Below are 21,190 nucleotides of genomic sequence, written 5' to 3' on the forward strand. Positions count from 1 at the left end.
TGATGTCCACGTCTAGGTGTGGGGTGAGGTGGGAGGCAGGGGACACGCAGCAAACGCCGAGAGCGCTTTCTCTACAGACTCCTGCGCTCCTGACCCGCAGAGGACCAGCGTGCTCTCTGCCCTCATGCAGGGACTCCTCGTGCCTTTGGCGCTGATGACGACGCCCACGAGGCATCGGCTCTGCCGGCCAGTTCTCAGACTGGGGGGCCGTCCAGGGGGTGGCTGCTTGCGGGCCCCGGGACTCACCTCCGTGGGTGCCCCCATCTCTGAACCTGCCCAGTACCTGTGGGAGCAGGTGCCTGCAGGTACCCGGGAAACTGGGTCCTTAGTACGTAGCAGGGGGCCTGTACCCCCATAGGCCGTCGATCTGGGGAACGTGGGGTGGTTGATCTTCATGACCACGCAGCTCTCGGGAGAGCTTGGCTCTTGTCTCGTGGGGTCGAAGAATGAGTCTTGCACACAAAGGAGAGCGAGTAAAGCTTGCTGAGTGAGGGGACAGAGACGGCTCTCGGAGCGATGAGGTCCCGGCAGGGTCGCCAGCCTGGGCCCCTACTGGCAGTCTTTTTATTTAAAACTGACCAGGGAGCCTGTGGCCTTGTCGTCTTTGGGATGTCCTGATTTGAATAAGGACTGGTGGGGACACCTCAGTGGCTCAGCGGTTGAGCATCCGCTTTCAGCTCAGGGCGTGATCCCCAGGTCCCGGGATCGAGTCCCAGGTCGGGCTCCCTGCATGGAGCCTGCTTCTCCCTTTGCCTGTGTCTCTGCCTCTCTCTCTCTCTCTCTCTCTCTCTCTCTCTCTCTCTGTGTCTCTCATGAATAAATAAATAAAACTTTTAAAAAAATAGAATAAGGAGTGGCTCCGTTTCCGGTTTTCGGTTTGTCAGGGGCCAGCGCAGGCCTCAGGCAATTTGAACAGTTTAACTGCAAACATGGATATCAGACCAAATCATACAATTTACATTAACAATATGAATGACAAAATTAAAAAAGAAGAATTGAAGAGATCCCTATATGCCCTGTTTTCTCAGTTTGGCCATGTGGTAGATATTGTAGCTTTAAAGACCATGAAGATGAGGGGGCCAGCCTTTGCTATTTTTAAGGAACTGGGCTCATCCACAAATGCCTTGAGACAGTTACAAGGATTTCCATTTTATGGTAAACCAAGGCGAATCCAGTATGCAAAAACAGATTCGGTATAATATCTAAAATGCGTGGCACTTTTGCTGACAAAGAAAAGAAGAAGGAAAAGAAAAAAGCAAAAACTGTGGAACAGACTGCGACCACTGCAAACAAAAAGCCTGGTCAGGGAACACCAAATGCAGCAAATACCCAAGGAAATTCAATACCAAATCCTCAGGTCCCTGATTACCCTCCAAACTATATTTTATTCCTCAACAATTTACCAGAAGAGACTAATGAGATGATGTTGTCTATGCTGTTTAATCAGTTTCCGGGCTTCAAAGAAGTACGTTTGGTACCCGGAAGGCATGACATTGCTTTTGTTGAATTTGAAAATGATGGACAGGCTGGAGCTGCCGGGGATGCTTTACAGGGACTTAAAATCACACCGTCCCATGCCATGAAGATCACATATGCCAAAAAATAACATATGGCATAGTTGTCTTTCAAGGACTTGGTGTTATTTAAAGTGTTTGTTTTGATAACATTTGGTCAGGCCATTTTAATAGTTGGGATGTGGGTGAGTGAAAGAAATGTTTGTGAATTTAAAAAAATAACTTAGTTTTTCTTTAGCCTTATTGAGCTATGAAATAGGAAGGCCTCAATTTTGTACAATAAACTTTTATTTGTATTCTATACATAATTCTACGTTTATTCCATCGTCCTATCACCAAATGTTTATGCTAGTCTAGAGCACCTCTTAAGATATATAAAACTAATAAGATGCTTTCCTAGTATTATTTTGGAGCAGCTAATGGCAGAAACATTGACTTTTTTTTTTTAAGATTTTATTTATTAGAGAGCATGGGCAGGGGGAGAGACAAACAGAGAGGGAGAGAGCGAATCCTCAAGCAGACTTCTTGCAGAGCAGGGAGCCCAATGTAGGGCTCCATCCCAGGACCCTGGGATCATGACCTTAGTCAAAATCAGATGCTTAACTTACTGAGCCCCCCGCGTGCCCCCATTGAATCCTTTTAATAAAAGAGAATTAGATCAAGCTTAAAAAAAATAGAATAAGGGCTGGTGATGCCATCTGTAATGATTCCCCTTTGGGTCTGATCATTCTTTGTAGGTCACAGGTGACTCTCATAAAAAAAAGTGTCTCCTCCACCCCTACGTAGGTCAGGGTGGTCTGAGCTGTTCCCTGATCTCTGGTTTCCTTACATCTCAGCATTTGGGGGACTTTCTGTGGTTCTGACTCCATGGCCCCCTCCCATCTCTCCCCACCTAGCCTTGTCCATCCCTTACTCAAACACACTGAGTAAGTCCCACACACGTCCCTTTTCCAGATGAAGAAGAGACTGTGCAAGGTCACGGCCTGGAAATGGAAGAGCTGGGATTTGAACCCTGGCCCTTGCACTTGGGCTTTTTCTAATGTTTTGATGGCCTTCATTTCATTTTTTTTCCCGATCAAACTCTCCCAGGAGAGAATTTCCAATGGCCAGGACTGTCTTCATCTTCTCTGAGTCCAGGCACCCCAGCAGGTCTGTGTAGCCCCCGCCTGGCTGCACGGAGGTACTTCGCAGGCGAACAGCCAAGCTGGCCAGTTCGGGAGCCACTTGCCCCCCAGGTGGCTGCCCGTCTGCCCCACCTTGCCGCTCCCCGGCCCCTCCAGGCCTGGGGCTGTTGCCACGGAAGAGGGTCCCCCGCCCTCACCCTCCGGACTGGGTATGCCAGGAGCAGTAAGCCGCTGAGTGCTGTGGCCAGGGCTCCCTCCTAATCCCCGGTCTGTCCCTGTTTATCCGATGGCCTCAGGAGGGGGGGGTAGGAGTGCTGATGAGCCAGTGGGCAGCTGCTGGGCTTCCTGGGCTGGGACAAAAGAGCAGTCCGGGGACAGGGCCCTGCCTGGGCTATAGGGGAGCCAGGGGCCATGAGGGTGGCAGTGGGCATGCTCTGGCTCCTGGCCCTCTGGGGGCACCCCCACGCCCAGGGCTCCTGCCCCTCTCAATGCAGCTGCAGCCTCCATGTCCTGGGTGATGGCAGCAAGGCCAGGTATGGCACCAGGGGTGTGGGATGGGTAGCCCACGCCTGTCCCTGCTGGGCTGGGTCGGGATGGCTGGACGCAGGGGGTGAGACCTCCATCTTCCGGCCCTGGGGACCCAGGTATCCTAGGGCGCTAGTCTGCTCTGTGTTGTCTTCCAGCCAGCAGGGTGCTGGAAGTACCAAGTCCCTTCACTCATGGGGGTGGGGATGGGGCAAGAGTGTGCCCTCCAGGGACTCTGTCCTGAGTCCTCTTCCAGGATCCTGGGGGAGAGGAACCCTCTGAAGGGCAGGGGAAGCCTCCCCCTTTCCTCTTTCTTCTCTTCTCCCTCCTTTCTACTCCACCATCCTCCCTGCCTCTCCCCAGGCCTCTTTCATTCTCTTGCCTCACCTCCTGGGGGTACACAACCGCACCCCAGGTATTTCCTACCTCCCCACCCATCATGCAGCCCCCTGCCTCCTCACGCTTCCCCAGCTTTGGGGCTCCTCTGGCCCAAGCCGGGAAGCCTTGGCCTGCACCCAGTTCGATGTGCTCTCTGAAAGACCAGGCGTGCCCATTCCATTGCATGTAAGCACCCCTCCATCCTCGGCCTTTTCTTTCACTTCCCCAAGCCCCACCTGAGCCCCGAGAGCACCTCCATCCTCTCCTCTCCTTCCTTTGGGACTCTCCAAAGCCACTGTGAGTTGTAGACTCTTGCTCTTCTGCCGTCGCTCACTCTCCTTTTTCTCTCTGGCAGTGTCCAGACCATCTTTTCTCTGACGTCTTCAACTTATCCACGAATGACCATTTATTTGCGTTTCCTGACTTGCTCAGGGATTCTAGGTCCTGGCTCAGGAGCCAGAGCCATCTTTCCTACCATCTTTTCAACATTTTGGAGTTCCATTCTCTCTTTCTCCCTCATCTCAGATGGGTGCTGGGAGCCACTGATGGTTTCTGATCAGGGCAGCAAGGTACCAGTGTGACTCTTACAACGATCCTGGCCATGGGCGTTGGGTCAATTAGGGTGAGAGGGGATGGAGAGAACGGAGAGGCACGTCCAGGAAAGGATACCCCATGTGGTCCATTCTTGACTCAAGTCTCTGATGCTCCAACTCATATGGATCATCAGACTTAAGGATCTTTCCCCCCAATGAAAGCCAGGGCTGAGCCCTGAGCAGGCCAGGAGACCGCCTGTGGCCAAGACAGTGTGACCAGGGTGATAAAGAGCCTCTCCAGCTCCCCAGAGAAAGCCCAGGGCTCAAAGTCACGCAGCATCGGTGACCTGGTCTTGGAACCCAGGGCTTCAGCTCCATCTCCAGATCTCGTCAGTGATGCTGTCATGGGCAGGGATGCGGGGCGAGCTCCCCAGGTTAGCCTTAGGATAGAAAATAAAATTCCAAGGTCACTTTCCAGGGCCCTGAATGTCGGCTGGTGGCCATCCCTCCTCTGAAGGCAGAGCCCTGACATCAGTTCCCCTCCCTCCACCTGACAGTCTCTCGGCTCACCTGCACCCGCACGTCTGCAGGGCGCATCCTCTGAGGGCGACAACGCCTATAGGAGGCCCCGAGGTCCCAGGGGCCCCAGGAGGATAGCGTGGTCAGACAGAGGCTCTCCTGCATCTTAGATGCCTCCCTCAGCCCACCTCCAACCAGCACGGGTCAGAGGGGCGGTCCCTACACCTGAGCGCCTGAGGGACCTGCCTGTACTCCGTGCTTCCGCGTCATGGATACGGTGTGTGTACCTGTGGGTACTGTGGTTTCCTTGGGCGGCCCAGTCTGGGCACCTGGACACAGGTGTCCCCATGTCCTTTATGCTGTTTGCCCCGCCAGATGTGCTGGCTCCTCAGTGGTTTCTTTGGTCCCTCCCTTGATGATTTTTTCCGCCTTTCTGGACGTGGTTTCCCCTCGACTGCCTTCCTCCCTCCCCCATCCAGACCTTCCTCTCTGCGACATCCAAACCTTCATTCTCATTGAAAATATCACGCTCTTTCCTCCTTAGCTTGACAATAAGCTGTGAGGGGACAGGGGCTGTGACTATGACGTTCTCGTGACTCTACAGCACCCATCGCTCAGTAGGGGGACCATGCACATCTCAAGAGTGTGGGTGGGTGGGGGTCACCGTGCCTCATATCCAGCCTCAAGTTTCACGTCTTGGAGGCTCTTGCCCTGTGTACCTGACGTGACTGTGCTGCTCTGGGTGACAGCCCCCAGCACAGCCCTGATTCGTAGGCTCCCGGAGAGCAAGGGCTGCTTCCTTTCCTCTCAATCCATCCTCTGCTTTCCTGTCGAAGTTAATAGATCAGGGCTTAGGAAGTCGCTGTCTGGGCAGAGGGATCATGGCCAGCAGCTTGCGGGGCCTGATCGCCAAAGTTTTTGAGAGTCGTCCTCGCAGAGCGTGGCACCCCTGCAGGTGACCCACGCAGAGCTGGTTGGTTCCAGGAGCTCGTTTACACCCCGAACCCCCCCTGCAAGGGTGGATGGAGTCTGTTCCTGGAAACAGAGGAAGTGGCTGTGTAAGGTGCTCAGGGACCCGCGGCCAGCAAGTAGGGCGCCCGGATGGGAGTCCAGCCGCAGGCCCGCAAGGTCCGGGCCCGCCTCGTGGTCCCTGAGGCTCCCTGACGGCGGGTCCCCACTGAGACAGTCAGAGAGAGGTTTGAATCAGTACTCAGATCGGTTTTTTTTTAAAGATTTTTAAATTTATTTATTCATGAGAGACAGAGAGAGAGAGAGAGAGAGGCAGAGACACAGGCAGAGGGAGAAGCAGGCTCCATGCAGGGAGCCCGATGGGGACTCGATCCTGGCACCCTGGGGTCACGCCCTGGGCTGAAGGCAGTGCTGAACTGTTGAGCCCCCGGGGCTGCCCTGACTTAGATCTTTTTTTTTTGTTTGTTTTATAAATTAATTTTTTATTGGTGTTCAATTTACCAACATACAGAATAACACCCAGTGCTCATCCCGTCAAGTGTCCCCCTCAGTGGACTTAGATCTTTTTGATGAAGGAGAGCCAAAGCGGTCACAGGGCCTGAGGCCCAGCGTGACACGGGCTGCCCTCAAGGCTGCAGCAGCCCAGGTGAAGTGGGCTCGCCCTGCCTGTCCACTCTGCAGCCTGGCAGCTGGTGGGTGCGCAGGGACAGGTTAGCGGGAGGTCCCCGGGCCAGTGACCAGACCAGGGCCCCTTGGGCCCCCCCAGGAAGGCTCTGGGAGCAAGAGCAGCTTGGAGCCTGTGTTCGAGGCTTGATGCCCCGGCGGGTGGGGGGTGGGGGCCTCGGGACTGCCTCTAGGCCCCCCCCCCCAAGGCTCTGGGAGCAGGAGGATCTTGGAGCCCGGTTTGGAGGCCGGGTTCTCCGGGGGTAGGTGTGTGGGGGGGTGGAGGTGTGGGGGGCCCTCGGGACCGTCTGCAGCACCACCCCCCCAAACCCCCCTCCGGAAGGCTCTGGGAGCAAGAGCAGCCCTGCCCCTGCAAGGGCAGTAGGGCTGCTGTCAGATGCCCCTTCCCGCCCCTTGGCCCGCAGCTTGGAGCTGGCCGGGAGAGGAGGGGGGATGGGGTGGGGGAGCCCTCGGGACCGTCTCCATGCCCCGCCCCGCCCCCGGGTTGGCTCTGGGAGCAAGAGCAGCTCAGAGTCCAGGGGTGGGGGTGGGGGGGTAGATCGGGGTGGGGGGCCCTCGGGACCGTCTCCATCCCCCCCTCCCCGGGGAGGCTCTGGGTTCGGGGGCTGGGTGTCTGTGGGGGGGTGCTGGGGGGGCCCTCGGGACCGTCTCCATCCCCTCCCCCGCCCCCGGGGGGCTCTGGGAGCAAGAGCAGCTCAGAGCCTGGTTCGGAGGCTGGGTGCTCCGGGTCGGGGGGGATGGGGAGGGTAGATCGGGGTGGGGGGCTCTGGGGACCATCTCCAGCCCCCCCCCCAGGCTCTGGCAGCAAGAGCCGCCCCAGCCCCTTCAAGGGCAGTAGGGCGGCTGGGCTGTCGGATGCCCCCTCCTGCCCCTTGGCTCGCAGCTCAGAGTCCGGGGAGGCCGGGGAGGGGGGGGGGGGGGTAGGGTGGGGGGGCCCTCGGGACCGTCTCCATCCCCCCCGCCCCCCGGGGAGGCTCTGGAAGCAAGTGCAGCTGGGAGCCCGGTTCGGGGGCTGGGTGCCCGTGGGGGGTGGGGGTGGGGGTGCGGGGGGCCCTCGGGACCGTCTCCACCCCCCGCCCCCCGTTTCCCCGCCAGGACGGTGGTGTGCAGCGACCCCGACATGACCCTGCCGCCCGCGTCCGTGCCCGCCGACACGAGCCGCCTGCGCCTGGAGCGGACGTCGGTGCGCCGCGTGGCGGGGGCCTTGGGGCCGCTGGGCCGCCTGGAGCAGCTGTGGCTGCCCTACAACGCGCTGGCCGAGCTCAGCGGCCTGATGCTGCGCGGCCTGCGGCGCCTGCGCGAGCTGCGGCTGCCCGGGAACCGCCTGGCCGCCTTCCCCTGGGCCGCGCTCGCCGACGCCCCCCGCCTGCGGCTGCTCGACCTGCAGGCCAACCTGCTGGCCGCCGTGCCCGCCGACGCCGCGCGCTTCCTGCGCAACCTCACCTTCCTCGACCTGTCCAGCAACCGGCTGCTGAGGCTGCCGCCCGAGCTGCTGGCCGCCTGGGCCAGGCCCTTCCCGGCCGGCCAGCGCGCCTCGCGGGTGCTCGGTAAGGGCGGGGCGGCCCGGCCGGGGGGGGGGGTCAGGGGGTCAAGGGGGGCCAGGGGGTCGCGCCTGCCCCGCGCCCGGGAAGCCGGGGCGATGCTCTCTGCCTCCGAAGTTGGCAGTCGGGTGCAGAGGTGATGCTCGGCGCAGAGGGACACCGCGGCAGGCACGGGCCGTGCCCCCCCCCACCCCCCCCCCCGTCGCAGTCCCCCCGGGCCCCCCACCCCAATCTCCCCCTGCAGGGCAGCCTTGCCCAAGGCCACCCACCCTTTCTGGCCACGGCCCCCATCCCAAGAGCTCATCCCAGGCGGGGAGCCTCAGGGCGCAGCCACTTGGCGGGACCCTGCGGGGCTGAATCAGTGCCCAGGCCTCGGGGCTCCCTGCACCCACATCCAGCCCAGCTGCACGTCTGCTCCCTCTCCACGCCTTCCTTGCCTCCCCAGCGAGCACGCTGCAGGCATTAATCTCCGGGTCAGGTGCACCCCGGCACCCGGCTTCCAAGGATGCCCAGAGTATGTGAGCACCCCAGCAATCACGCTGCAGGCCTAATCTCCGGGTCAGGTGCTGCACCCCAGCACCCGGCTTCCAAAGATGTTCAGAGCATGTGAGCACCCCAGCAATCACACTGCAGGCCTAATCTCCGGGTCAGGCGCTGCACCCCGGCACCCAGCTTCCAAGGATGCCCAGACCATGCGAGCACCCCAGCCCCTTGAGAGCCTCCTCTGAGCACCACCAACACATACATGGAAGGAAGGCGGTCTGAGCTCCTGCTAACTGGTCCCCCTGCAAACTGGTACCCTCGCGCTGGCCAGGTGCTTCTGCGTGGCCTTGAAGCTTCCCTCAGTGTCCTGTCCCCCCACAGAACTCAGCCCTCACCACATCCTGGGCCAGATAGTCCCAAGCACAAGGCCCTTTGTTTTACAGATGAACAAACACACCCTGGGGGATGGTAGGAAGCAGTGGGGGGGGGGGCAAGGCCCAAGGCCTCCAGCTGTGAGGGGGTGGGCACCTCAGGGGGGGGGGCGAGCAGACGGTGGAAGGTAAGGAGTGAAGAGAGACCTGGTAGGAGGTGCCTGTGGCCTGTCCTGGCTCAGAAGGGCTCCAGCACCAGGGGCAGGTTGGAGCAATCTCAGAATGGTTTGGGGCAGCTCGTGCCCTAAGGCCCAGGAGGATCCTGTGAGGAGGGGATATTTGGAAGTCTTGTTGCCTGGGACAACAGCAAGCCCCATTCCAGCTCCATCCACCCTGCAGGCTTTCTCGCCTGATAAGGGATAATGTAGAGGAGAGAACTCAGATGGAAAAATTATTGATTCCAAAGTAAAATTTAACTAAGTTCCCTTTTAAAAAATATATATATGACATATCTCATATATATATGGAACTGATAACATATTCCAACAACCATGCGAGGGTTTGAGGCAGCCAGCGTAGGGGTGTTGAACGAGTATTTTAAATAAGGCAAATGAGTATAAGAGACCTCCAGGTCACACAGCCAGGAGAAGCCCCCTCCCTGAGACTCAGTTTCCCAAAGCAGAGTTGAATCAGTTATACTGGCTGACCCTTCTCTCTGATTCCTTCTTGCTCGTAATGAACCGATGGCTTACCAGCTGAACCAGATGTCTTTTCCTGCCCAAGGCACATGCCACGAGGATGACACGTGGCATTAACTCATTCTGGAAAATTAATATTGATTCTAATTACATGACTCACACATAAATGTATGTAAACGTTTAAGATATTACAGAGAAAGCCAAAAATCCTTTTGTTCCCTCTTCTGATTCCAGTTCCTACTCCCCCTTCTAACAGGTAGCCACTCTTAGGTTTATTTGCATGTTTCCTATCTTTTAGGATGCATTCGCAGTCACATATATATATGCACACAGAAAGAATTTCTGAGTTTTTCAAAAAGATTTTTATAGATTTATTCATGAGAGACATAGGCAGAGGGAGAAGCAGGCTCCATGTGGGGAGCCTGATGCAAGACTGGATCCCAGGACCCTGGGAATCATGCCCCGAGCCGAAGGCAGACGCCCAACCGCTGAGCCACCCAGGCGCCCCTCTTTCTGTGTTTTATAGAAAATCTCATATTGTATAGACCGTGCTGTATATATCAACCAGCACTGACTTTTTCACTCAATAGTACGTCTTGGAGATCTCTGTAAGTTACTACAAATGGATTGATCTCATTTTGGAGAAACTACTGCAGAATGTTCCAGAATACAGCTACACGACAGCTAATTCAGCCGCTCTCCCTTTAATGAGCCTTTAGATTGTTTCCATTATCTTACCAACCCCTAGGATGGCGCAGGGAACATTCCTGACCGTGCACCCTTAGGCACGCAGACAAATGTTTCCCTAGGATAGGACCTGAGAAGGGGACTCCTAGGCCATGCAGCACGCACTTAGACATTTTAAGATTGGTCCGGGGATGTCCAAGTGGCTGGGCGGGCTCTCGGCCCCCACGAGTAGGGCAGGAGGGACACCGGCCACGCAGGCATCCCCGCTCTGAAAGGTGACTGCCCGTCGATGTGGACTCTAGTTCTAGGGGCTGGGCATAGGCCGTGATGAAGACACACGGAAATCTCTTCCCTCCCAAGGCTAATAATGAAAATAGTGGGAACGCTGAACTTCAGCCAGTCTGAGGGGTGAACGTTTCCCTGTCATTTAACTTTGCTGTTTGCAGTAATTCGTGGGGGTCTGTGTTACAACAGGTAAGGGCCAGCCGGCTCACCGTGATGATTCTTGGGGGGCGGAGGTATCATCATCCTGCAAACCTGAGATGCTGTTTGCATCTGCTACCCTGTGCCAGTGGTTAAATGCAGCTAGCAGAGGGATGGGGGGAGGATGGCGGGAGAGGGACCCAGCGTCCCCGCAGCTAGTGCGCAGAAGGGCCTGAGACTCACAGATGTACAAGCAGGTGGATGTGGCCCCCTCAACCCCTGACGCTTCCCCTCCCAAATATATCAGATACGTGTATATAAATAAGTCACACGCCATTGATTCGTGCGTTCAAGATTAAGCACAGGCTTCAGGTTCCATGGCTACCGAGGCAAGGAGCTGCACCTGGAGGCCAGTCCCACTGACCCTGAGCTCAGGACATGCCGAGCCCTCCCTGAGGGGGAAGAGGAGCTGGGCGCGAGTGGATGTGGAGATCAGGGGCTCACCGCCGGCCTCCCTTCTCCTCCCCGCAGGCCTGCAGGACAACCCCTGGGCCTGCGACTGCCGCCTCTACGACCTGGCCCTTTTCCTGGAAAGCTGGGCCCCGAATCTGGCCTTCATAGAGGCCAGGCTAAAGTGTGCCAGCCCGCAAAGCCTGGCTGGAGTGGCCTTCAGCCAGCTGGAGCTGAGAAAGTGCCAGAGTCCAGAGCTCCGTCCAGGGGTGGCCAGCGTCAGGTCCCCTCTGGGCAGTGCAGTATTGCTGCGCTGTGGGGCCACCGGCGTCCCTGGGCCAGAGATGAGCTGGAGGAGAGCCAACGGGCACCCGCTCAACGGCACAGGTGTGTGAGCTCCGGGGACTGTGCAGACTGGGCGGGTCAGGGGTGGTCTGGGGACAGTGGCTCTGAACCTGTCCTACAGGAGCCTGGGAGCCCCTCTGTCACCCTGGGACGCCAGTTCCCCCACCCTGGGAGGAACAACATGCTGCCGTTTGGGGCGGGGGTGCTCCTAGTAGAAGTAATATTTAGAGTGAGTTTCCCAGTTGTGGTTGTGAAGCCACCAGGAGTCATAATCATGTGTGTTACCACCTACTGGGCTCCTTGGTGCACACGGAGTCACCGAACTTAAAAGACAACTTGATTATCCCTGTCCTATAAGTAAACAGACCCCGAGAGGCTAAGTGCTTGGCTCCCGGCACGCAGCCGGTGGTCTTTGTGCTGTGTAGACGGAGACGGTTCGTCTCTGGCCCGGGGGGGGGGGTTTGCAGGAGCCACGGCCCAGCTGTGTGCGGAAGGGGGGGTCAGGAGGAGTAGTTCCTTAGCACCTGACCCTGACCGGAAAACCCCGTGACCCGCCCCACTTGCTTGGAGGTTCTCCTTCAGCTGGGTCAGCGAGTGTTGCTCAAAGACCGGGGTCTGGAATCAGTTTACAAAGCTGTATGAGGAGCTCCGTTACATAAAACCAGGTTGAAAATGCTCGGGGTGGCAAAGCCTCGCATCCAGACCGACCCCCTTACCCTCGAGCTGCCTGCTGCCCTGAGGCCGTTCTGTAGGACTCCGGGGCCTGATGAACATGGCTTGAGCACCCCAGATTTAGAAGGCAGGTCGCCCTTAGACTTAGCTGGAGCCTGGGTCCCCCTAATGCGAGCCCAGGGGATCTTGAGCCCCTTGGCTCGTCTAAGAAAAGCTGAATAACTCCCAGGGTTTTCCCGGGACGGCGGGGCCCCCGTGCAGCCCTGAGTGCCTGCCGCCCAGGAGGGAAGCCTGGCCGCCAGGCCCACTCACTGGCCTCTGTCCCCCCAGTGCACCAGGAGGTGTCCGGTGACGGTGCCAGCTGGACGCTGCTGGGCCTGCCTGCCGTGTCCCCCCGTGACTCTGGGGACTACATCTGCCAGGCCAAGAACTTCCTGGGAGTCTCGGAGACCGTCATCTCCCTGGCCATCACGGAGCCCCTGGCTTCCACGGAGCGCGGTGGGCTTCCAGAAGCTGCCGCCTACAACAGGGTGGTGGCCCGGCATGTCCCCGACGGCCCCGCGCCTGGCGGCCCGGCCACTGCACCCCCTGGGCCCGACGCCGAGGAGGAGCTGGGCCTGCAGCAGGTGCAGGCGGGGGCCCCGGGGCACCAGGGGGCCCGGATACTCAGGTCCCTCAAGGTGGTGGGGGACACTTACCAGAGCGCGACGCTGGTGTGGAAGGCGCCGCAGGCCGGGAACACCACCACCTTCAGTGTCCTCTACGCCGTCTTTGGGCAGCGCGACATGCGGCGGGTGGCCGTGCAGCCCGGGAAGACCCGCGTCACCATCCACGGGCTTGTGCCCAAGACCAAGTACGTGGCGTGTGTCTGCGTGCGGGAGCTGGTGCCCCAGAAGGAGCAGTGTGTCATCTTCTCCACGGACGAGGTGGTGGACGCCGAGGCCACCCAGCGCCTCATCAACGTGGTGGTGATCAGCGTGGCTGTGGTCATCGCCCTGCCCCTCACCCTGCTCGTGTGCTGTGGGGCCGCGCGGCGGCGCTGCCGCAGGTGTCCCCCGGGGGGCCCCGCGGAGGCCGGGGCCTACGTCAACCTGGACAGGCTGGGCCACAGCGACGACGGCTCCGAGGAGCTGTCCCAGCACAGCCTCAGCGAGGCTGCCGGGCTCCTCTCCGCGCGGCCCAGCCTGGACTCGCAGGTGGTGGGCGCCCGCGGCGGCAGGCGGATCAACGAGTACCTGTGCTGAGGGCGCCCGGGCCACACACCTGCTCGGCCCACCCGCTGACTCGACCTGGGGCCACGCCACGGGGTCCTGGCCGCGGGGACCTGCCTCCGCACGCGCGGCCCACCGCAGCAGCAGCCAATGCTCACTAAGCCCTTACAGTGTGCCCGCCAGTGTCCTCGGGGCTTTATAGGCATCGACCTCATTAATTCTCATCACAGCCCTTTGCAGCAGGCCCTACGTGTTCTCCCCATTTTCCTGGAGAAGAAACAGGGGGATTGACCAACTCGCCTGTATCAGTCATTTTTTTTTTTTCTGTGTAACCACTAAAAGCAAGATGTTGGTGGTGTGCAGCAGCGAGCACTTATTTTCACACAACCTACAGGTCTGCAGCTTGACCGGGGCGGCTCTGCTCCGTGAGTTCTCTGCAGGGCCCAGGATGGAGCGTCAGTGGCGACTTGGAGCAGACTTCTTCCTTGGAGGGCTTGGATGATATCAGAGAAATGAGCAAAAACATGCAACATCGAGTGTGGAGGTCGTTGGTGTCACCTGCCAGCCGCCGGCTCCTGCGCCTGCTCTTCGGCTCCCTGCCCGCTCCAACCAACCATGCTCTCTGCCCTCGCCTGCCCTGCCGGCGCTGCTCTCCGCCGCAGCTTCAGCACCTCGGCCCAGAACAATGCTAAAGTAGCTGTGCTTGGGGCTTCCGGAGGAATTGGGCAGCCCCTTGCACTGCTTCTCAAGAACAGCCCCTTAGTGAGCCGCCTGACCCTCTACGATATTGCTCATACACCCGGAGTGGCCGCAGATCTGAGCCACATCGAGACCAGAGCAACCGTGAAAGGCTACCTCGGACCTGAGCAGCTACCGGATTGCCTCAAAGGCTGCGATGTGGTGGTTATTCCAGTCGGAGTCCCAAGAAAACCAGGCATGACACGGGATGACCTGTTCAACACCAATGCCTCAATTGTGGCCACCCTGACTGCTGCCTGCGCCCAGCATTGCCCTGAGGCCATGATCTGCGTCATTTCAAATCCGGTCAACTCCACCATCCCAATTGCAACGGAGGTTTTCAAGAAACACGGAGCTTACGACCCCAATAAAATCTTCGGGGTGACGACCCTGGACATTGTCAGGGCCAACACTTTCATTGCAGAACTAAAGGGTTTGGATCCCGCGCGAGTCAATGTTCCTGTCATTGGCAGTCATGCTGGGAAGACCATCATCCCCCTGATCTCTCAGTGCACTCCCAAGGTGGACCTTCCCCAGGACCAGCTGACAGCCATCACTGGGCGGATTCAGGAGGCCGGCACGGAGGTGGTGAAGGCCAAAGCTGGAGCAGGCTCTGCCACCCTGTCCATGGCATACGCTGGAGCTCGGTTTGTCTTCTCCCTTGTGGATGCAATGAATGGGAAGGAAGGAGTTGTCGAATGTTCCTTTGTTAAATCCCAGGAAGCAGACTGTGCCTATTTCTCCACACCATTACTGCTGGGGAAAAAGGGCATCGAGAAGAATCTAGGCATTGGCAAGATCTCCCCTTTTGAAGAGAAGATGATAGCAGAAGCCATCCCCGAGCTGAAGGCCTCCATCAAAAAGGGAGAGGAGTTTGTGAAGAACATGAAATGAAAGGGCAGCCAGCTAGCAGTCCGTTTCCCTAACTTATGAAGGCGTCATGTCCCTGCAAAGCCATCTCCTGTCCTCATGTTTCTGTTGCGTTAACCACCAGTGTCATGTTAACGTCACCGCCCCTTCCAATCGCAAGTCCGTCAATGTGTGCATCAATAAAAGCAGGCTTCCGTTTTTTTTTTTTTTTTTTTTAAAAAAAAACATGCAACATCTCTTAAGTTCTTGGCTCTAGAACCAGCACGCCGCCATGGCTGCCCGTGTTCTGTGGGCCAAAGCAGGTCCCATGGCCTAACCCAACTCTCACAGAGCAGCAGAGGACAGTTCTCCCAGGGAGCTGATGATGGGGCAGGAAAGAGTCTGCTGAGCAGTGATCTGATCTACCCCGCCCCTGAGGTACACAGCTAGGAAGTGGTAGTTGTGGACTCTGGACCAGGCAATTGGTTCCAGAATTGATGGTCCCTGCCGCTCCCCTCTCCTGCATCTTGATCACATTTATGTTAATTCATAGACACCCACACCTCTGCTTGTGCATGAGCCACATTTGTACAGACACACACAGAGATACACTCTCTGCCTTCATTGTATACACTTAGGGATTCCCAATGTTTTTTCTCTGGATGCTGCTCTGCCTCGATAATCATTTGATTTTCAATAAATTCTAGAGGTTTGGATGATGCCCAGGAGACTCCTGCTTGTTTCATCTCAGAATGTCAGGCTGGAGGAATCTGAGATGCCCTCCATGGTGGGTGGCACCGTACACTCAATGCTGTAGGGCACACAGCTCATTTGTCCTCAGAGAGTGGCCTTTGTAATTTGACTGAAACTTAGCTGGGTTCCTGAGGGTGTCTCAGGGCCTTCCCAGTTATTCAGGAAGCCACCTCAAAGTGGGATTCTTGCTCAGTTTGCTTAACACTGGGAAGCCGCTGAGATATCGTCTCTGCGCACAAGCAAAGGTAAATGTTCCCAACAACAGGGTCAGTGTCATGTCTTGTCTGCAGGACTGAGCTCCTCCAGAGTGTTTGGTGCCAGGGCCTTTAGATACCAACTAAGGAAATTCAGGGACGTCAAGGAAACAATTTTGCTGGTATCAACCAACAGACCCATATCGTGTTGAACATTTGCCAGATAGGAAACAGTGTGATGTGGTGATTTCTTTTTTTTTTAAGATTATAATTTATGAGAGGCAGAGAGAGGAGGACAAGCAGACTCTGTGCTGAGTGTGGAGACTGACTCGGGCCCAATCCCAGGACCCTGAGGTCATGACCTGAGTCAAAACCAAGAGTCGGATGCTCAACCGGCTGAGCTGCTCACATGCCCCAATACAGTGATTTCTAAAGTTACTGTACTCCCTCTCATATTTACAAAGACCTGACAACATATGGTTCTGTTTTCTCTCATTTGATCCTTACAACAACCCATTATGGAGGCTGAACTACTTGATTTTACAGATGAAAAAACTGAAGCCCAAAGAGTTGAATAACTTATAGAGGGTGGTGATGGATTTTTCTTGGAGGGTCTAAGTCTTTGATAACTTCCTGACCAGGTTGAGGATCTTCCTTCAGTGTTGATCTCTGCAATGTGATCTATAGCAGCTCCACTATGGAAATGGATTTTTTTTCAAATCATTGAAAGCCATAAGAACCATAAGACCACCAGTACACATGAGCATGGAGTTTAAATATATGGATATTTTCTGCCCATCATCTGGAGGGTGCATCTGACTATAACTTATGGACCATAGCCATTAAAAAGAGAAATTGTTTGGTTGGAAGTTGACAAAACCACTGGCTACATCACGGGTCAACAACCATATATGCCGTAAAGAAAACCAGATAGTAAATATTTTAGGCTCTGTCACTGACTCAGCTCCTCTGATGGAATGTGAAAGCAGCCATAGACAATATATAAGTTGATGGGCACAGGTGTGTTCCAATAAAATGTTATTTACACTAACAGGTGGCAGGCTGGATTTGAATTTTTTTTTTTTTTAATGATAGTCACAGAGAGAGAGAAGCAGAGACACAGGCAGAGGGAGAAGCAGGCTCCATGCACCGGGAGCCTGATGTGGGATTCGATCCTGGGTCTCCAGGATCGCGCCCCGGGCCAAAGGCAGGCACTAAACCACTGCGCCACCCAGGGATCCTGGCAGGCTGGATTTGGCTCCCAGGCTATCGTTTTCCAACCCCTGCGGTAGTTTTATCAAGGCATTTCTGTTGTTGAGACCCAAGACTCAGTTCTGATTGTTTGATACATGAGATTGACAGGCACTCCCCAAATTAGAACAAGATGGAAGCGGCCACCTATTGAAATGGTTAAGATATTTCTTCTAAATGATTGACTGAGCCAATCAAGGTTGAACAATTATAGGCCCAAAGACAACTAAGATCCAGTCAGTTTTATTAAACCTTGTTTGACGAGAATTCAGGAACTTAAAAGCAAGATTTGTTAGTATTTATCCAATATCATGAGGTGTGTGGGGTGGAGGGAGGAGAAAGAGAGAATTCAAACTTTTCAATGATTTCTTAAGACCTACTTTGGTGGTCTGGATGGAATGACCCCCAAGATGGTCAGCCTCCAAATATCCATCTGTCAGTCTTCCTTTTTGTGTTCTTTCTTCCCTGATTTGCTCTGGTAAAGAATCATCCTGGATTATGTTCATGAATATTCATACAACTGGAAAAAAAATGAATTCCCATTGTGAAAAAATAAAATGATACCTGGTTTATATATTGGTCTTTGGTATATGAGTCTGGTTAGTATAAGTTGGTCCCTGAAAACCTGCTTAGAGTCCAGGGAAAATAATTTCTGGTCTCCCAGTGGTGAAGACCATCCTGCACCATGGTGATCCTACAGTGTGCTGTCCTTGGAAACCTTGTCTGGATGTTGACTGTGATTCTCACATCTCCATCATACCTTTTTTCTGACTGCAACATGCTTATATTCCTTTTGAGCTGGGCAGGGGGCAGGTCTGATGTCACTTATCTCGAGTTCCGTGTGTTGGTTGCAGGGTACAAAAGGCAAGTAACAGAAATTATACCCTGGAAAGTGGATGTGGGCTGTTGAAATTAGGCTATCGATCAAGGGACTCAGTGAACAGTGTGTTTAGAGCTCTTAGAGCTGGAAATTTTTAACTATCATATACTCCAGTAGAAATAGAAATAAATTTAAAAGTCTTTGAACACGTTATTTGATTGCAAAGACATTGTAGTCAGGATAGCTTAGGCTTATGCTGTGCTAACAATTACCAAATTTTGGTGGCTTGCCATAGAAAGATTTATCCCTGTTCTTGAGTCTGTGGGAAATGTGGATGGAGAAAGGGTTTTGCTCCATTTATTCACCCGGAGACCCAGGCTGACGACGACTCCATCACCTGGAATGCTAACAACTGCTGTAGCAAGGGGGAAGAGAAGCTGGAAAGTCACGCAAGGGCTTTTAAAACATTATTTCCTCTAATAGTTCATTATCCAGAATGCTAGTCACATAGCCTGCCTACTTCGGGAGGGCTGGGAACGTAGTCACCTGTGTGTCCATCCCAGGCAGGCCACAGAGCATGCATAGCCAGGAGGACACCTCAGACGGGGTTGGCAGCAGAGGGAGGAGCCAGGGAAGAGCACCAGCTTGAGAAAGAGGAAAGACAGCACGTCTGCTCCCCGATATGTCACCTGGCTCTCTGTCTGAACTGCCCCAAAGTTCTTCCAACCCTGGGGTAGCATTTTCCAATTGAATAGAAAACTGTCTTAATAAGGTTCTATTAAGATGTGCCAGGGAGCCATCAGCAGGAAGCCATTTCTATCTTTTATATATAATCGTGTCATAAACAGAGTGAACCCCCCCCCCCATGGCTCTTCTCTACCAAAAATTCTAAGCCAAGTTCTTGAAAACATCCTTCAGGAAGGGACATGGGTGTGTCATAGTCTCAAACCCCTTCCCCTTGTTGTTAAATCTCTTGAGTTTAGGGACACCACTTAATCACTAGTTGTTCAAAGTAAATGACACAACCCAGCTTTAATTGCACCAGTCTCTCGCCTTAATTGACAACACAGCTACACCCCTGCATTCATATGCCAAATAAGGAGACCAGGGGATCCCTGGGTGGCTCAGCGGTTTGGTGCCTGCCTTTGGCCTAGGGCGCGATCCTGGAGTCCCGGGATCGAGTCCCACGTTGGACTCCTGGTATGGAGCCTGCTTCTCCCTCCTCCTGTGTCTCTGCCTCTCTGTCTCTCTCTCTCTATCATGAATAAATAAATAAATAAATAAATAAATAAATAAATAAATAAATAAATCTTTAAAAAAAACAAAAAACAAAGAAAGAGACCAGAAGATGAGGGGGTCAGGAGAGAAGAAGGAGCAATGCAGAAGTGGTCAGCATAATTCCAGAGACGACATGCCAGTGGATGTTCTTCTCAAGCTTTCCGCAAATCACCAGAAGGTTAGGTTCACCTGGATTCATCTGAAGAGGATAGCGTGGGATGAACAGAGGAAAAAATGTGGGGGATGGAGATCTCTTTAGGCCCTTATAGTTTGACGTGAGAAAAGAATTCATTAATGGGTTGCCCTGCAGTGAATTGAATCACATTTTTTTCCCCAAAAAGGCAAGCTTAACAAATCTTGGGCACCATGGTACAAGTCTCAGGAGTGAGATCAGAGTTGTCTCCTCACCCCATCAGGCCAAACTAGCTGGGCCCTTGGGCTCTCTTCACCCTCAGTTGCTGTATATGAGTTGCTTTGGGAAGGGCATGATCTCATGCAAGCAATCTTTGCAGCTGAGCATCAACACATGCCTTGAAAGGGGTCTAAGGCTGCACATCTCCATGTCTAGCACAAGCTTTGTACCCATTGCACTCTCTTTGTTTTGATTTTTAGCTTGAGAGGAAATCCAGAGATCTGGCCAGATTGTGGAACTGACAAGAAATTCAAATACATCTGGCATGGATGAAAAGCCTGGAGTGTAATCAGCTTAGTTGATGACCCATTTCCCCCATCCCTGGCTAACTACTAAGCGGATTTTCTTCCTTTAGGCCTTTTGTAGGGTATAATGTATATTATGAGTATTAGGAGAACCCAAGGAATGTCCATATTCACCAGGAAGTACCGTAAGTAATAAGGAAGCCGACTTTGTTGCTCTTCAAGTCTGTTGGTGTAGGAAGGGAATTAACATAACTCATGTACGTTAGGTACTTTATATAGCCTCAAAATTTCCTAGAAACACTATGAACTATTTATTAATTTCATTACTTTGCATAAGAGAAACTGAGACTCATGTACGTTGAGTGACTTTCCAAAGATTTCAAGACAAGGAAGAATAAGCTAGAGAGAAGACCCCATGGCAAAGGGTCTATAAAGTTTTGCCCACCAGTGATTCCTTGCACCCAGAAAGTGTGTGGCTTAGAGTAGATGGCCAATAAATATTTGTTGAATAAGTACCCCAAATCACATAAAACATAAGTCCTTCATTTTTATCATGTGAAATACACAGCATTCAGGGCAAGTTGTGAGATCCAGGATAAGAAACACACTTTAACTCATTCAGAAAACCTCTGTACTGTGATGCTTCTCTAACCCCGCTCATCCAAGTGGCAGAGGTAGCCGTCTTAGTGCAGTACAGTAGTGAATCCATCACAGGCGTCGGAGAAAGCCAGTGATGCGAGTGGTCACATCTCGTTACCCCCCAATCTGCATTCACTTCTAGAGAGTGGGTGAAAATCCTAGCTTTCAGGGACGCCTGGGGGGCTTAGCGGTCGAGTGTCTGCCTTCAGCTGAAGGCGTGATCCCGGAGTTGTGGGATCGAGTCCCACATTGGGGGCTCCCTGCAGGGAACCTGCTTCTCCCTCTGCCTGTGTCTCTGCCTCTCTCTGAGTGTCTCTCATGAATAAATAAATAAAATCTTTAAAAAGAAGAAAGAAAGAAAGAAAGAAAGAAAGAAAGAAAGAAGAAGAAGAAGAAGAAGAAGAAGAAGAAGAAAGAAAGAAAGAAAGAAAGAAAGAAAGAAAGAAAGAAAGAAAGAAAAAGAAAGAAAGAAAAAGAAAATTCTAGCCTTCAGGAGTCAACTGTGTAGATGAAGTATTAGATGGATTCTGGCCAAATAACTCAAACTGTTGTGTTCAGGATAGTATTACCTGCCTGTTTCTCAGATCATTCTGTAAGAAACTGAGGGAAGGTGGTATCAGTCCTGAGTAGGAGAACTGGCTTAGAGTTTGCTTTCTAGACTCAAGAACCAGACAAAGGGTGAATTTTGTGACCTTAGTTAAGAGATATAGCTCCTTCCTCGTGGTTCTGTTGAGCTTGTGATCTAGGCCATAACAGAGCATACAGGGGCTTTGTCACTGCTGTGCTGACCTGCATCACCACGGATTACCAGTAATAGGATTTGCCACTCAAAAGCCTAGACTACACTTACTGAAAACTTGCAAGGTAGTTTCTTGCAGAGCAGT

The 21,190-nt window shown here is 54.1% G+C and overlaps 2 protein-coding genes and 1 pseudogene across 2 annotated transcripts; all 3 read left to right on the plus strand.

Moving 5' to 3' along the window:
• The first annotated feature begins 889 nt into the window (after positions 1-889).
• LOC129509848 (U2 small nuclear ribonucleoprotein B''-like) lies at positions 890-1,670 on the plus strand (annotated as a pseudogene).
• Positions 1,671-3,049: 1,379 nt separating this feature from the next.
• Positions 3,050-13,160, plus strand: LRIT1 (leucine rich repeat, Ig-like and transmembrane domains 1). The gene is made up of 4 exons (XM_055324753.1): positions 3,050-3,171; positions 7,342-7,793; positions 10,981-11,286; positions 12,247-13,160. Exons 1-4 carry the CDS (start codon positions 3,050-3,052, stop codon positions 13,158-13,160), a joined length of 1,794 nt encoding a protein of 597 aa, XP_055180728.1.
• Positions 13,161-13,670: 510 nt separating this feature from the next.
• On the plus strand, positions 13,671-14,860 carry LOC129509690 (malate dehydrogenase, mitochondrial-like). Its single transcript, XM_055325522.1, has one exon. It carries the CDS (start codon positions 13,743-13,745, stop codon positions 14,757-14,759), a length of 1,017 nt encoding a protein of 338 aa, XP_055181497.1. The 5' UTR covers positions 13,671-13,742; the 3' UTR covers positions 14,760-14,860.
• Positions 14,861-21,190: the final 6,330 nt, after the last annotated feature.

Source organism: Nyctereutes procyonoides, unplaced genomic scaffold, assembly GCF_905146905.1.
Source record: "Nyctereutes procyonoides isolate TBG_1078 unplaced genomic scaffold, NYPRO_anot_genome, whole genome shotgun sequence".
In the NCBI taxonomy this organism is placed as follows: Eukaryota; Metazoa; Chordata; class Mammalia; order Carnivora; family Canidae; genus Nyctereutes; species Nyctereutes procyonoides.

Bases quoted from the DNA above. Each gene is read 5' to 3' on its own strand.
- LRIT1 (XM_055324753.1), top strand. From the start codon at position 3,050: ATGAGGGTGGCAGTGGGCATGCTCTGGCTCCTGGCCCTCTGGGGGCAC. The intron at 3,172-7,341 runs GTATGGCACCAG...TTTCCCCGCCAG, and splicing joins GGTGATGGCAGCAAGGCCAG to GACGGTGGTGTGCAGCGACC. The intron at 7,794-10,980 runs GTAAGGGCGGGG...TCCTCCCCGCAG, and splicing joins GCGCGCCTCGCGGGTGCTCG to GCCTGCAGGACAACCCCTGG.
- LOC129509690 (XM_055325522.1), top strand. From the start codon at position 13,743: ATGCTCTCTGCCCTCGCCTGCCCTGCCGGCGCTGCTCTCCGCCGCAGC.